The 12,485-nt window shown below is 42.0% G+C and overlaps 1 protein-coding gene across 11 annotated transcripts in view; it reads left to right on the top strand.

The window, feature by feature from the left end:
• Nucleotides 1–12,485, top strand: part of ANKRD44 (ankyrin repeat domain 44) — a 130,101-nt gene that overhangs the window by 86,776 nt on the left and 30,840 nt on the right. For 4 of the 11 annotated variants that reach the window (XM_088167809.1, XM_088167811.1, XM_088167816.1 and 1 more), the window contains exons 10-16: nt 1,096–1,210; nt 4,166–4,248; nt 5,523–5,640; nt 8,002–8,070; nt 8,754–8,894; nt 10,989–11,072; nt 12,055–12,166. In XM_088167809.1, the coding sequence (XP_088023935.1) occupies nt 1,096–1,210; nt 4,166–4,248; nt 5,523–5,640; nt 8,002–8,070; nt 8,754–8,894; nt 10,989–11,072; nt 12,055–12,166 (722 nt within the window). The remainder of the gene's footprint in view (nt 1–1,095; nt 1,211–4,165; nt 4,249–5,522; nt 5,641–8,001; nt 8,071–8,753; nt 8,895–10,988; nt 11,073–12,054; nt 12,167–12,485) is intronic. The other 7 variants (XM_088167818.1, XM_088167810.1, XM_088167812.1 and 4 more) reach the window with 3 other exon arrangements.

Raw genomic sequence — 12,485 nt, 5'->3', positions numbered from 1 at the left:
AGAGACTGTTAGTTGGCAGAAGGTGGAGTCAGAATGAAAAATGATCTGTAGAACTGGATACAGAAGTTACAATGCAAGTGAAGCAAAAGAAAAATCACACACAGAGGCAGGAGTATCTGCTGGACAAGTTCAGAATGGCAACAGCCAGGTGGGTGACAGTCCCTCAAGGAGGGATCTGGGGCTTGTAGAGGATCAGAAGGTTGTTGACCACAAGTCAGCAGTGTTGTGGTGCTTAAAGAAATGGATCATGGATGTCCATGGCACTGTGCAGTGTCCAGGAGTGCACAGATAGGAGTGTAGCCAGCAGGCATGAAGTAATCTTGTTTTCTCAGCATTGGGAGATGTCAGCTGTAGTACTGGTTTTGGCTTTTGCTTCTACAAGGATGCAGGCCAGCTGGAGAGGACTGGGGGAAGGAGAGAATAGTTGGAATGCAGTAAACCTGACTGGCAAGGAGAGACTGAAAAAGTTACAGTTCTTGGTCCAAAAAGAAAACAGGGACTTGTCTGTAATCTGTCTAAAGAAATAATCCATTTTCCCTGCGTATGTGCATAAAACAGAAGATGCCAGGTTTAAATTGCAAAAGGAAAAGTTCTACAAAAACAGTGTTCGGTTGTTCTTTGGTAAGACATGCAAAAAGCACACAACGTGTTTGTTTGCAGTGTGTTCCTGATGGCCTCTGGAGTGAGCTCTATTTAACATTGTTGTACAGATAAGGCTGAGTGGCAATGCCTTTACAAATGAGGGTACAGTTTCAGGAGATTATTTTGTAGTTTATTTCAGGGCAGCTGTTTGTACCTTTAGATAGGCAGCAAATCCAAATCATGTATTTGACCCTTGTACATCATCCCATTCCTACCACTCCTCCCCACAACTGCAGGTGGAGAGGGAGGTGCAAGTGCTGCTGGCAGACCATGGCTGACAGCTGAGAACTTGCTGTGTGCAGGTCCTTGCTCTGGGAAATTTAGTGTCCTTGTGACTTAAGAGAGCAGCTCTGGGTTGCTCATGGTGCTCTCACTAGAGACAAATAGCACTTGTGGTCCCTGGTTCATGCTGAATTTTTTTATTTAAAAACTGTATGAAAATGTCTTCTGCAGGGGGAGAAATCGACTGTGTTGATAAGGATGGTAACACCCCTCTGCACGTGGCTGCAAGATACGGACACGAGCTTTTGATCAACACCCTCATAACCAGCGGGGCCGATACTGCCAAGTAGGTGCCTCAAGTGGAGGGAGCTGTTTGTAAGGATCAAGTGTTGTGTCCAATGCCTGGAAAAACAGCTGCTCCTCACCTTCTGAAGTGGGAAGGTTACAACTGACAAGCATAATTGTACTGTACTTCAGTGGGTGACATGAGACTAAAATATGAACAACTGGGAAGTGTGGAGGGGAAGCAAACTCCAAGTTCCTGTTGTGCCCACTTGCATGATTACAAGTTGTACAAGTACTACTTCTTCTCCCTGAAGCATTGATGGGGGACAGTGGTGTTAATGTACATGAAGTAGGGGTGTATATATATATATCTATATGTATGTATATACAGAGAGAGTACTTGAGTATTGTTTGGTTATGGTCAGGTTCCTAGGGTCTGTCAAAAGGAAATAGCAAACCTGGACATAAACACAGGGGTATGAGATCAGGGTAATGCAGTGCCAGGAGGGATATCTGTACTAGGTGTTTCAGAGCAGCATCTGATTTCATTAATGTAAGGTTTTGGCAATTACCTCCACATGTCTCCAAAATATAATTTGTCTTCTGCATAGAACCTGCCATAGAAATCAGGGACTTCTCTTGATTTACCTAGTTAGGAAACCCTGCTAACCCTGCTTTCAAATGCAAATGACTGGTTTGAATTTGGGAGAGAATTGCAGCTCTCAGTATTTTGTTTATTTGCTTGATGGTGCTCATGCAAGTGACACATTTGCCCATTCTCCTTTGCTGAGTACAGCTGTCACCCTACAAGCTCAGAAGATGGAACAGATCTTCAAATGGCATGGATAATGCAATTCCACAGCCTTCAGCTAGTGTCACTGGATTTTATTAATACAGCCAGCATGAAGATCTTGGTACCTTAATAGAGGTGTAGGCTTTTCCTCTCTCTTTCTCCAGTATAGTCAGTCACTATCTGTTATCTTGAGGTTTTACAGGAAAATTAGATCCATTGGGATAGCCCACTCCACTCTTGGAATCAGGATTATCCAGTTAGAAATTTCTATTTTACAGTTGGGTGACTGGAACATTGATCAAATAAAAAGACTTTTTCCAGCAGCAGAAATAAGTGAAATAAGAAGTTGGCTCACAGATACCAGGCAGATGGAAACAATGCTACTGCCTGTGCTGAATGTGCTTTCAATATGTGCTGCATGTAAATTACTCTAGGTGAGCTCCCCAAACAGGTTTAGGAAAGAAAACTCTGCAGCACTGTTCACAACAAGTGCACACAGCTTGGCCAGCCTTTGAGGCAATGCACTGGAAGGGAAAGTGTGCAAGTGATGGGAGGAACCAGAGTGAACAGCACTGCAGAAAGTGGGACACTGGCTAGCAAATGTGCTGGTTTTGGTGGAAACCAGCCAAAACATCTGCTGGGTGGAAATATTGACCAGAAAGATGAATAATACTGCAGTAGATAACTAGGTGGAGGAGGAGACAGAGGGAAATGGGTGTAGAGAGAAGCGCAGTAATACGGAATGTCCAATGTTATCTTAAATAAATCCATGGCTAGAAAATGCAACCTGTTCGTACAGATGCAGCAGCTCAGTGGAGCTTGCAATGTCTTCTTCAAAGAGCAGGCTTCCAGACCATCTCTTAGTAGATTGACTCCAAGATATAGATGCTACTAATAGCAAAATTAAAATCTGTACAGCAGCAGAAGTCAGTATAGTGAAGCAGCAATGAGGACACATTTAATGTGAAGACAGAGAAAGTATGGGCCTGTGGATTCTGGGAAGAATAAATTTTTTGAAAACAAACCCAAATGAGTTAAATACGTTTATATACAAAATCTTGGAGAGAGCAAGATGCATTTATAAACATCCACATTAATAATTGTCTTAAGCTTTCTAAGTAATTATGATCTATGGTGGTAGAAAGACAGGATCCTTTGTCTTTGGGTCTGTATCTGAAATCCTCTTGGAAGATGATCCTACTCTCACATCCACCAATTGTCTCGCAGAAATGAAGGACTGATATGAATCCATCTGCTATTGTTCTGGAGTTTGTAATTTTAAAAAAAATCTGCTGGAGCAGGCAGTAGATGATAATCTTGTCAAGCTAGTTGGTTTCAGAGTCTCTGTGTTTATATCCACTTGGAGAACTGCCAGTAGGATAATATTTCTAGAATAACAAGATACTTTACACTAAACAATGCTGAATGAAAGACACCAAGATGTCCAGACCCAAAAGTATTCTAAGACAGTAAGCAGTGGCATGCCTAGGGACTGAACTGGCATGATTTCCTGATATTAATTAAAGTTGCTGAGTGCTCAGCTTGTTTAAAAACTGCATGTTTGCCCAATACAGACTTAGACTAATGATAGATAGGTTCAATCTAATGGCTAGCTTTCTTTTCTTACTCATCATGTCTGCTCTGAAAGTTTATTGTGTGATTGAAAAGAGGGTCATGTGTTAAAGGGAGGAAAAAGTGAAACAGGAGGTGAGGAGAGTAGCTGGAGCAAATAGGAAAATTAGATTATTAGCTCTTAGGCTATGGAAGAAAACTGACATGGCAGCCTAAAGGAAAATGTGAAGAGTCATCTGCAAAAAAAAAAAAAGGATTTAGAAATAATATAGAGAAGATTTTGGCTTTTACATTTCCCTCAGAATGGCAGTTGCTGTATGTGTAGCTGGTGCAGAAATTTGTGGCTCACTGGGCATTTGACTCCAAGCAGTATCTGCTCTCTTACTTCTTCCCTTACCTTGGCTTCGCCTGGAATTTTGCAAACCATCCTGCCACATTCTGTTCAAAGCATAATGCCAAGACTTTACTTCATCAGAATATTTTTAACTCTCAAGAAGGCTGTTAAGGAAATACAGATAAAAATAATGGCAGGCAACAAGAAAGAATCTTCCTAGAAAAGCATGAGAAAATATTGCTTTTCTGGAAGGAGCTTTTGATGTGCTGTGTATGTATGTAACCTGCATTTTCTCACGAGGCTGCTGTCCCTTTTAGGTGTGGGATCCACAACATGTTCCCTTTGCACTTAGCAGCACTGAATGCCCACTCAGACTGCTGCAGAAAATTGTTGTCATCGGGTGAGTAAACCCCCCAGTGTCCCTGGAACTCAAGTAGTCTTTGTCTCTGCTGCTTGCAACCTCTTTCTACTCTTTGTTGTGAATTATTCTAATGAAAGTGCTGCTGTGTTGGCCTGTGTGGGGTGGTGCACCAGAGCATGCAAGGCTTTCCCAAAGCCATGCTGACATTCCTGCATTGTTCATGCCCAAAGCTCTTTTCTCTCAGCAGGTTCAGAGAGTTTAGAGTAATTCACTGGGGGAGGGAATTTAGAACCCCTTTCCAACCTGTTGGAATGTGAGATCCTGTTTTGTTTTGGGGATTCTCCCCCCTGCCCACCAAAGGAGTAATTCTGAAATTATCTCCTTGGGGTCTGCACTGGCACAGGTATTTACGTCTCACTGATGATGATGATGATGTATTTTACATGCAGCTGAAGTGTGTTTCTGAATCTGTAGTTAAGGAGTTAGGCTGCCCAAAGCTCTGGAGGCATGAGAGGGAAAATGAGTAGAAGTGCAGTGTCAAGAGAGGCTTGGGATCCTCACCAGAGCCCAAAGCAGAAGAAGCCAGAGCTTGCTTATGCAACTGTTTCAAGAGAGTCAGTAATCAGTAGCCAAATCCCAAATTCTTCTTTTTCCAGGCAAGAGTTCCTATGAGTTGAAAAATCCTGACCCAGATCATATGAGTTTTCTAGAAGATTTCTTTGTTACTTAACATGTAAAATGTCCTATGACTACTTTTTCCCTTTGAGTCCTGTAGGGTGTAAAAGAACTGTGAAAAATGGTGATTTCATACCCTATTATATTACACCTTGGTGTTCTCTGGCCTTGACCACTAGATAGGAAGAGAAAACACTCTGGGTGACCAGAGTGAGCACTGTCAGGCTGCTACCTTTGGCCTTGTGCATCTTGATAAATATCCCCACATGCTGCTGGAAGCCTCTTCCCAATCTGACAGCCACACTCAATGAAAACAGCGCCAATTCATGTTTAGGCTGGCTCCGTGGTTCTTCCTCATGTCTCCATGTTTTGTGTCTTCCTGTCCTGCTGTCGCAGTCCTCTTGACAAGTCTCTGCCTCCTAAACGCTGTCACATGGCTGCAGACAGGGATGTGGAGGAGCTGGATGTGGAAATAGACGCTCGTCAACTTCGCAGCTCTTTTTATAGAGCCGCCAAAGCGGAGCCGCTCGCCGTTCCCGTGACAACCTCTCTCTGACTGTAGTTCTGCTCGCGTTCTGTTTTTTTTCCCAGACTAACTGATTTTTCTGTCTCTGCGATGTTTCTTGTGGTTTAACTAGGACAAAAGTATAGCATAGTGTCCTTGTTTAGTAATGAGCACGTGCTGTCTGCAGGCTTTGACATAGACACCCCCGACAGCTTCGGAAGAACGTGCCTGCACGCGGCCGCTGCCGGAGGGTGAGTACCTGCACTGGGGCTGCTCCAGGGCATCTTGGGGCACATCTGGGGCCAGCCAGCCTGGCTCTGCTACCCACAGAGAGGAATTTATTGCTGTGCAAGGCAGACTGATGCCATAATTTGGGTCACTTCAGGCTCTCTTTTGCCACTGCCCTTGTGTAGGGTGAGCTGGGTTGATTTGAAGCATGGATTTCAGGCAGAGGGGAAAGCTCTTCATGCCCCTGAGAAGGCTGTTTCAGCTTTCAGAGGGGGGTTACACTTGCCCAGGCCTCCCTGAGGGCCACAGCAGTCTCCAGGAAAGCATCAGTCCCTAGGGAACACCCAGTGAGGAGCAGATGTAGCTTCTGGGATGCTGCTGGCAGGGGAGTTATTCCTGGCCTCCATCCCTGGACTGTGTCCTTGTCCGAAAATGCAGCTGTGCGGCAGTGCCCGTCAGATTGCAGCCTTGGAGTCCAAATGTGGTTCATCTCCCTCTCTCCCATTTTTCAGGTGCAAGTTTAGGTTTCTAAAAGAAAAACCAACAAACCAAAGCAACAACAAAAAAACAATGAAAAACAAACCCACGTCATCCAAATTAGAAAGTGTGAAAGCTGCCCCTCTCTGAGTGATGCATTCCTGAAAAGTGGTGGGAGGGCAGGAAAGGGAAATTGAAGTGAAAATTGAAATGCTTCAATTTAAGATGTAAATGTAGCATCCAGTTATTTTAAATATTTCCAGATAATTGTCAGTGAAGTGCTGTGGAGTTAATCTAGAAAAAGGGGACAACGTTTGGCAAGCACTGAGTTTTGACTCTTCTGTTGGAGTACTTTATGGCTCAGAAAACAGCTGAAATGGAGCCTTGGCTACAGCCCTTGGATTCTCTGTGGTTATAGCAAGCAGAAATGCTCATCCACAGCGAATACTTGGCAGTCCTTCTGGAAGTTGCTTTTTCTTCTCAGTGGACCAAAATCAGTATCACGAAGTTTTTGTTCTTGGGGGGAAAAAAGCTCCCAAACCCTAATAAAATTGATCCAAATATTGGTCTTATTCTTGTTTTGGTATTACTCATCTTGATACTTCTCTCACATTAATGTAAGAGGTATGACAGTTATTTGGATAGAGATTATTATAATATAGTTCAGATGCTACGTCTTTGATAAGGCTGCACCCCAGAAGGAGGATAAAAACATCCTGCAAGTCCTAAGGAGAAGGAGAGGCTTCAATAAGAAGCAAAAGTGACTCATGAAAATAATCCATATTTTCCCAGTGGTTTACTATGATTGTCATCACTAGCAAGTGTTTTTATTTTTAGTGCATTGTGGTGAGTGTTCTGTAGTTATTTTATGCAACGGCAATTTAGAGTTGGGATCGACATACACCAAAACATTGCATTATTGCATCCAGTCCCTTTCTTTTTTCTGTAGCTGGAGATCTACAAAAGCCATCAGATTATTTCCTGACACAGGCCTCTTACTGCCATTACATGAATGGGAGTGGCACGGGTGCTAGGAAAGGAATTTCAAAGGTCTGCTCATGTGACTGTGAGCACAAGTGATAGATTTATTGCCCCTGTGAATGACAAGTGGTTTTGGAAAGTGCTGCATTTCTTTTTGTCATTTTCTTGCTTGGAATCCTACATTTATTTGCTTGAATTACAAAAGATGTCAGAATACAGCTTGTTTGTTTTCTGCTAAAAATTACCTGGCTTTAAACAAGATGAAGAAACAATCAGGATGTGGCAACTTCTCCTCCAGGTCTATGAGTGCAGTCTTGATGTGACAATCCCTATAATAGCCACACACCTTTTTTAACAAAGCACTTGGAGATGGGCTTAAATCTATCAAAAGTCAACAAATTGTAGCAGAATAAACCTAAAAGTGACTCCTGTGATTATATTTCATTAAATAAACAGGATTTGAGCAAATGCTTGCTGTTGGATGCTTTGCTGAATGGGGGTGGATTTCGTTAAATGTCACCTCTTCATTATTAGACTGGCATTTTATAAGCTAGCAACAACTTTCTTTTAAAGTTCCTTTATAAAATACCAGGTCAGAATTGGAAGCACTACAGTACAGCTGCCTTTGAAAATCTCCAAACACATTGATCACATTTACTGTGCTCTCTTTGGAACATTAATTTTTTTTTTTTTTCTTCTGTAGAAGAGAAGTTTGAGGTTTTCTAGTAAAAAAAAAGAAGAAAATAGTTTATTTTTAGAGATTCACTTTCTGTTTGATTGAATTTCACATTATAGTTGGCTGTACCCTGTTTTTGCACAGCAAATAACACAAAAATAACTAGAGTAGCTTTTTCCATTTCCAGGGGGCAATGCAGGTGTAAGCTTCTGTTTTATTCATGTTTTGTTTTCTTTACTTCTCTTTCCAGTAATGTAGAATGTATAAAACTCTTGCAAAGCAGTGGAGCAGATTTTAATAAGAAGGACAAATGTGGAAGGTAGGTAAATTACTAAGCTCTTTTAAAAAAGAATCTATCAGCAAGGAAGGCAGGCCACTTCAGACTGAAAATCATACATGTTCTATGAAAAATGGCAGCAAAATCAGGTAGTTTGGCCTTCTCTGCCTTGCTGCTGCAGATACTTGTCAGTCAGACAGGTGCTGGCTTCATTAAATACATTAAAGCCATCCCACCCTTCGGAGTTTTCTGTTTTCAAAATATCGCAGCTTTTCCTTTTTCCTTAGTATTTTTTCTGGAGATTTTGTGCTGGTGTGCCCAAGACAACACTTGGGGTGTGATGGCAGGGTAGCTGCTATTGCCTGTGCATCCTAGAGGATTTCCCCCCCAGAAAGCGTTGCTATGGGTGTTGCTATGCCAGCTAACCCAGATGCTGTGATGGACACTGTGCTTTGCTCTGCCTCCCAGCTGGGAGAAGCAGCGTGTCTGCAGAGCCACAGCAGAGGCTCTCACAGGCATTAGGGTGTTTGCAAAATACAAATTGATGATCTGTATCTTATCAGGCTTCATAGCAGCACCAGAACTTCCTATTAACACAATATTTTGTTAAGTAAGTGCTGATATTGACTGCTGGAAATCTGTAGGAACGCAGCAATTAAGGTTTATCTTTATCGTCCTCAGTTTATGTTGGAATATGAGGTAACAAATTGCCACTTATGTTCCAGGACACCTTTGCACTATGCAGCTGCAAATTGTCATTTCCACTGCATCGAGACACTGGTGACAACAGGAGCCAATATCAATGAGACAGATGACTGGGGACGCACCCCTTTGCACTATGCTGCTGCTTCTGACATGGACAGAAAGTAAGAGAGCTCTGAGGAATTTCTGCTTTGAGTGCTTTGCTAAATCATTGTCATTTTAGTCTCTTCATGATGCTGTGCTGTTCCAGCCAAAAAAACCGATGCCACTAGCACAGGAATTCCTCTCAGAGGTATGCACAGCTCCACAGTGAGTTGCTGTGACTGGAAGCCAAGCCCCCAGATGATGTGGCATCTCAGCTCCACGGTTTACCTCTGAAGGAACACACAGTTTTGCAGCCACCCTGCCCTACAGAACTATTTTCACAGCGTTATGGCTTCTGTTTTCCTATGTGGTGTTTCCTCACAAGATCAAGCTCAGAGAATTTTAAGCATTTTCTTTGCAAGTCCATCAGAAGGCATAGAGCAAGAGGCAGCAGAAGGAGAGGTTTTCTGGACTGCAGTGACAGACATTTGAGCATTTTGACAGATTTATGGGAAAGGTGGCATAGCTCTAACCATCAGTCTCACTCCACTGTCAGAGCAGATAAAAATGCTCACCCTGTCCAAACAGGTTGCCTTTGTAGAGAGAGGTCTGAGGAACAGCCTTTGTCAGACCACAGCGTTGTTCTCATGAGAAGGGGGAAGAACAGCTGCAAAACTTAGCAATGCTGTGGTTACTGACTGCAATTTTCATTTCCAGATAGTTGAACATTCTGGCAATCTCTTCCTTATAACATACTGTATAAACCAGACTCAATTAGCCTGTTAGTTCTCCCTTAAAACTGTTAGCAACCTGTATTTATTTTAGGTTATCCTATGCTTCTCTGTCTCAGTGTCTCTAGACATGAAGGATCTAGTTTTTGGTTTCTTTTATAGTGAGGTCTGGTAAAAATTCAGCTGCATCTCTCCCAGCAGAGCACCACGTCAATGCCACAGCAGGGGAAATTTGGTTTAACTTTATGGCAGAGTTCTGAATGCCACATCAGAGCCTTGAGAGCTTCTTCACCATTTGCTGTGATAATATTGATAAAAAGAATATCTTCCCCATCACCCTCAAACCTGAACAGTGCTGGGAAGGAGGAGGCAGGGTCATCAGAAGTCTGTGCTTGGCATGAAAACCAGCGTAGGCTTGTAGGAAGGCTTTCACCACTGCCTGTTTCTAATTCTGTCTTACCAGGGTGAGGTGTTGCTTGGGGGGAGGTTGAGAATGATGATTCAGTGTGTGTTTTTCAGTTTTTGGTTCTTGGTAGGTGAAGTTCCTGCATTTAAACAAGCTCTTGGTTAACTTCAGGATGTATTTACTTTTATCCCTCATTTAAAAAAAAATTTAAAAAGCTTCTTTTAGTTGCATCCTGAACTTCGGAAGAAGTATATGGCTTTTATTTGTCCTCACAATCCAAACTTAAATTGATTCTGACGTGGTGATGCTGTCTTCTCATTAAATTTTTCAATTTGAGATGTTCTGGAAGAAGCCTTATTACATAGATGAAATGCTATTTGCAGACCATGATTTTTTAGGTCAGCAATTTATTTTTTTTTCCTGCTGAATGTCAAAAATCTTCCAAGGTCAGGCAATCTCATTCCAAAGAATATTCATCATTAACTCTGGATGTGGGTAGTTAATGAGCAGGGAGAATAACCTGACCAAGAGATCACACAGTGTTGCCAAGGTATTTGACAGAGAGTGAGGCGAGTCAACTAATTTAGACTCGAGACAGAGTGATTTAGTATCAGTGATTAAATTGCTCTAAATCCTAAATGCTAGAGAAGAACTAGCAGCTTACTGCAGGAGGAAGAAAGGTGTAGAAATCCTGAGTTACTCTCTGGAAAGGAAAAAAGTGCACAACATTGCTGTGGTTGAAACAGAAGGATTCTAGAAAGTGTTGATCAAACTGTATCTGATAGAAACCAGAATTTAATTTTTTTTTTATTGACGTGTGGGCCAATAAACTACCACACTATGGTTGTCTCTGTAGTTTTCAAAACTTACTACCTGCAGACCCATGCAGTGCACTCAGTTAACTTGTATAATCCTCATTGTTGGCTGGAGCAAGTCAGCTCCTTGAAGAGGAGATTGGGGGTGGGTAGCAGACTGCATCAAAATCACCAGTGTGGTATTTTGAGAATAAGTTGCATTTTTCTGTCCTCTGTGCTAAGAAGAAAGAATATTTTAGGTAACTCCCATGAAAATGCTGAAGAACTTGAAAGAGCCACTGAGATGAAGGAAAAAGAAGCTGCATTGTAAGTTTGGTGTCACAAAAGCAATTAGACTTCATTCCTGGAGAATGCCACAGCTTTGGCTTGCAGCCTTTACACTCTGCTCTTGCTTGTTCTTTGCTCTGCTAAAAACAATGCTTGGCTTCAATGAGGGCTAACCTAAAGAAAAAAGCTTCACACTCTTCTCTGTGCACATATTCCCAGATATTTCTGCTTCTGTGCTTGTTGCCATTTCTTAATGGGAAATGTCCAGCTTCAGTAGTTTTATAATTCTCGATATTGTGTGCTTTAATATCATATCGTGTCTTTGGTGTCATGCACAGCATAGTCTGTACATTGCAAAAAGAAGTAGCCAATGGCTTTCTCAATGCATTCACTTGAATTAACATTTTCATCTATCTGCTAAATGATTTTTTAAATAAATCCCCTTTATCATATAATGGCCTTACATTGACTCCAGATTACAGGCCAGGCAAGAAAGTACTAATAACAAAATGACAGTATCTTGATGGTATAAGAGAAAGTGGTCACAGCTAGAAAGAGCAAAAGAGATCTTTCAAAAAACATGGTTGAAAAAAAAAAAAAAAGGCAACAAAGAAGAGAATATATTTATGTAATTCAGTTAAATCTTTTTTCTCTAACCTGCCCTAGTGCATGTTTGGAGGCTGATGGTTTGATACCTGAGTTTGTATGTGAGGAGTAGCATTTCTGTTTATGTCATGTGTACAGAATCTTCAGGCTTTGTAATAGGAAATCAATTTTGTAATCTAGAGCAGCCACAAGAGTTAGGTTGAAAATTTTATTAATGAAGTTGATCTTCAAAGATGAGTGGGGATTTTATGTTTAAAAACACGGTGAATGTGAGGAGCTGTTAGTGAAAAGCGATTCGAGGTGCTGCTCAAAATACAGCATTCACTGCCAGTTTTCAGTGCCACTTGCAGCTGCAGTGAGGGATGAGCCTGTTGCATACTGTGAGCCCACATTTACCCCAGTGAATTGTCCACAGGTGTCTCGAGTTCCTTCTCCAGAACGATGCCAACCCGTCCATCCAGGACAAGGAAGGGTACAACACTGTGCACTACGCTGCTGCCTACGGGCACCGCCAGTGCTTGGAACTGGTGAGTCTCTGTCTGCTGGCACTGCATGTGCCTGTGCCACGAATATGAGCTCCCCTCATGGCTCCTGTTGGAGTTCATTGGGTAATAAGAAATCTGTGAAAGCCTGCAACATGGGGCAGTAAATATTTGCACCCAGATGTATCTTAAAAATATGTTTATCTTGATAATCAAATCCTTATTCAACAACCTGGTGCTTAAGGGTTGTCTTCGAGAGGAGTTAATGTATGCACAAATTAATTTTAAGCGTGATCAAAGTATTTCCAGTGTATGCCTAAGTGCCAGGAGTAAGGGACAGCTCCTGGTAAATGACAGTGAATGT

The sequence above is a fragment of the Sturnus vulgaris genome, chromosome 7 (genome assembly GCF_052056855.1).
Source record: "Sturnus vulgaris isolate bStuVul1 chromosome 7, bStuVul1.hap1, whole genome shotgun sequence".
NCBI classification, from domain to species: domain Eukaryota; kingdom Metazoa; phylum Chordata; class Aves; order Passeriformes; family Sturnidae; genus Sturnus; species Sturnus vulgaris.
Note: the sequence above shows the minus strand (reverse complement) of the source record. Positions and strands in the feature narration are given on the sequence as shown.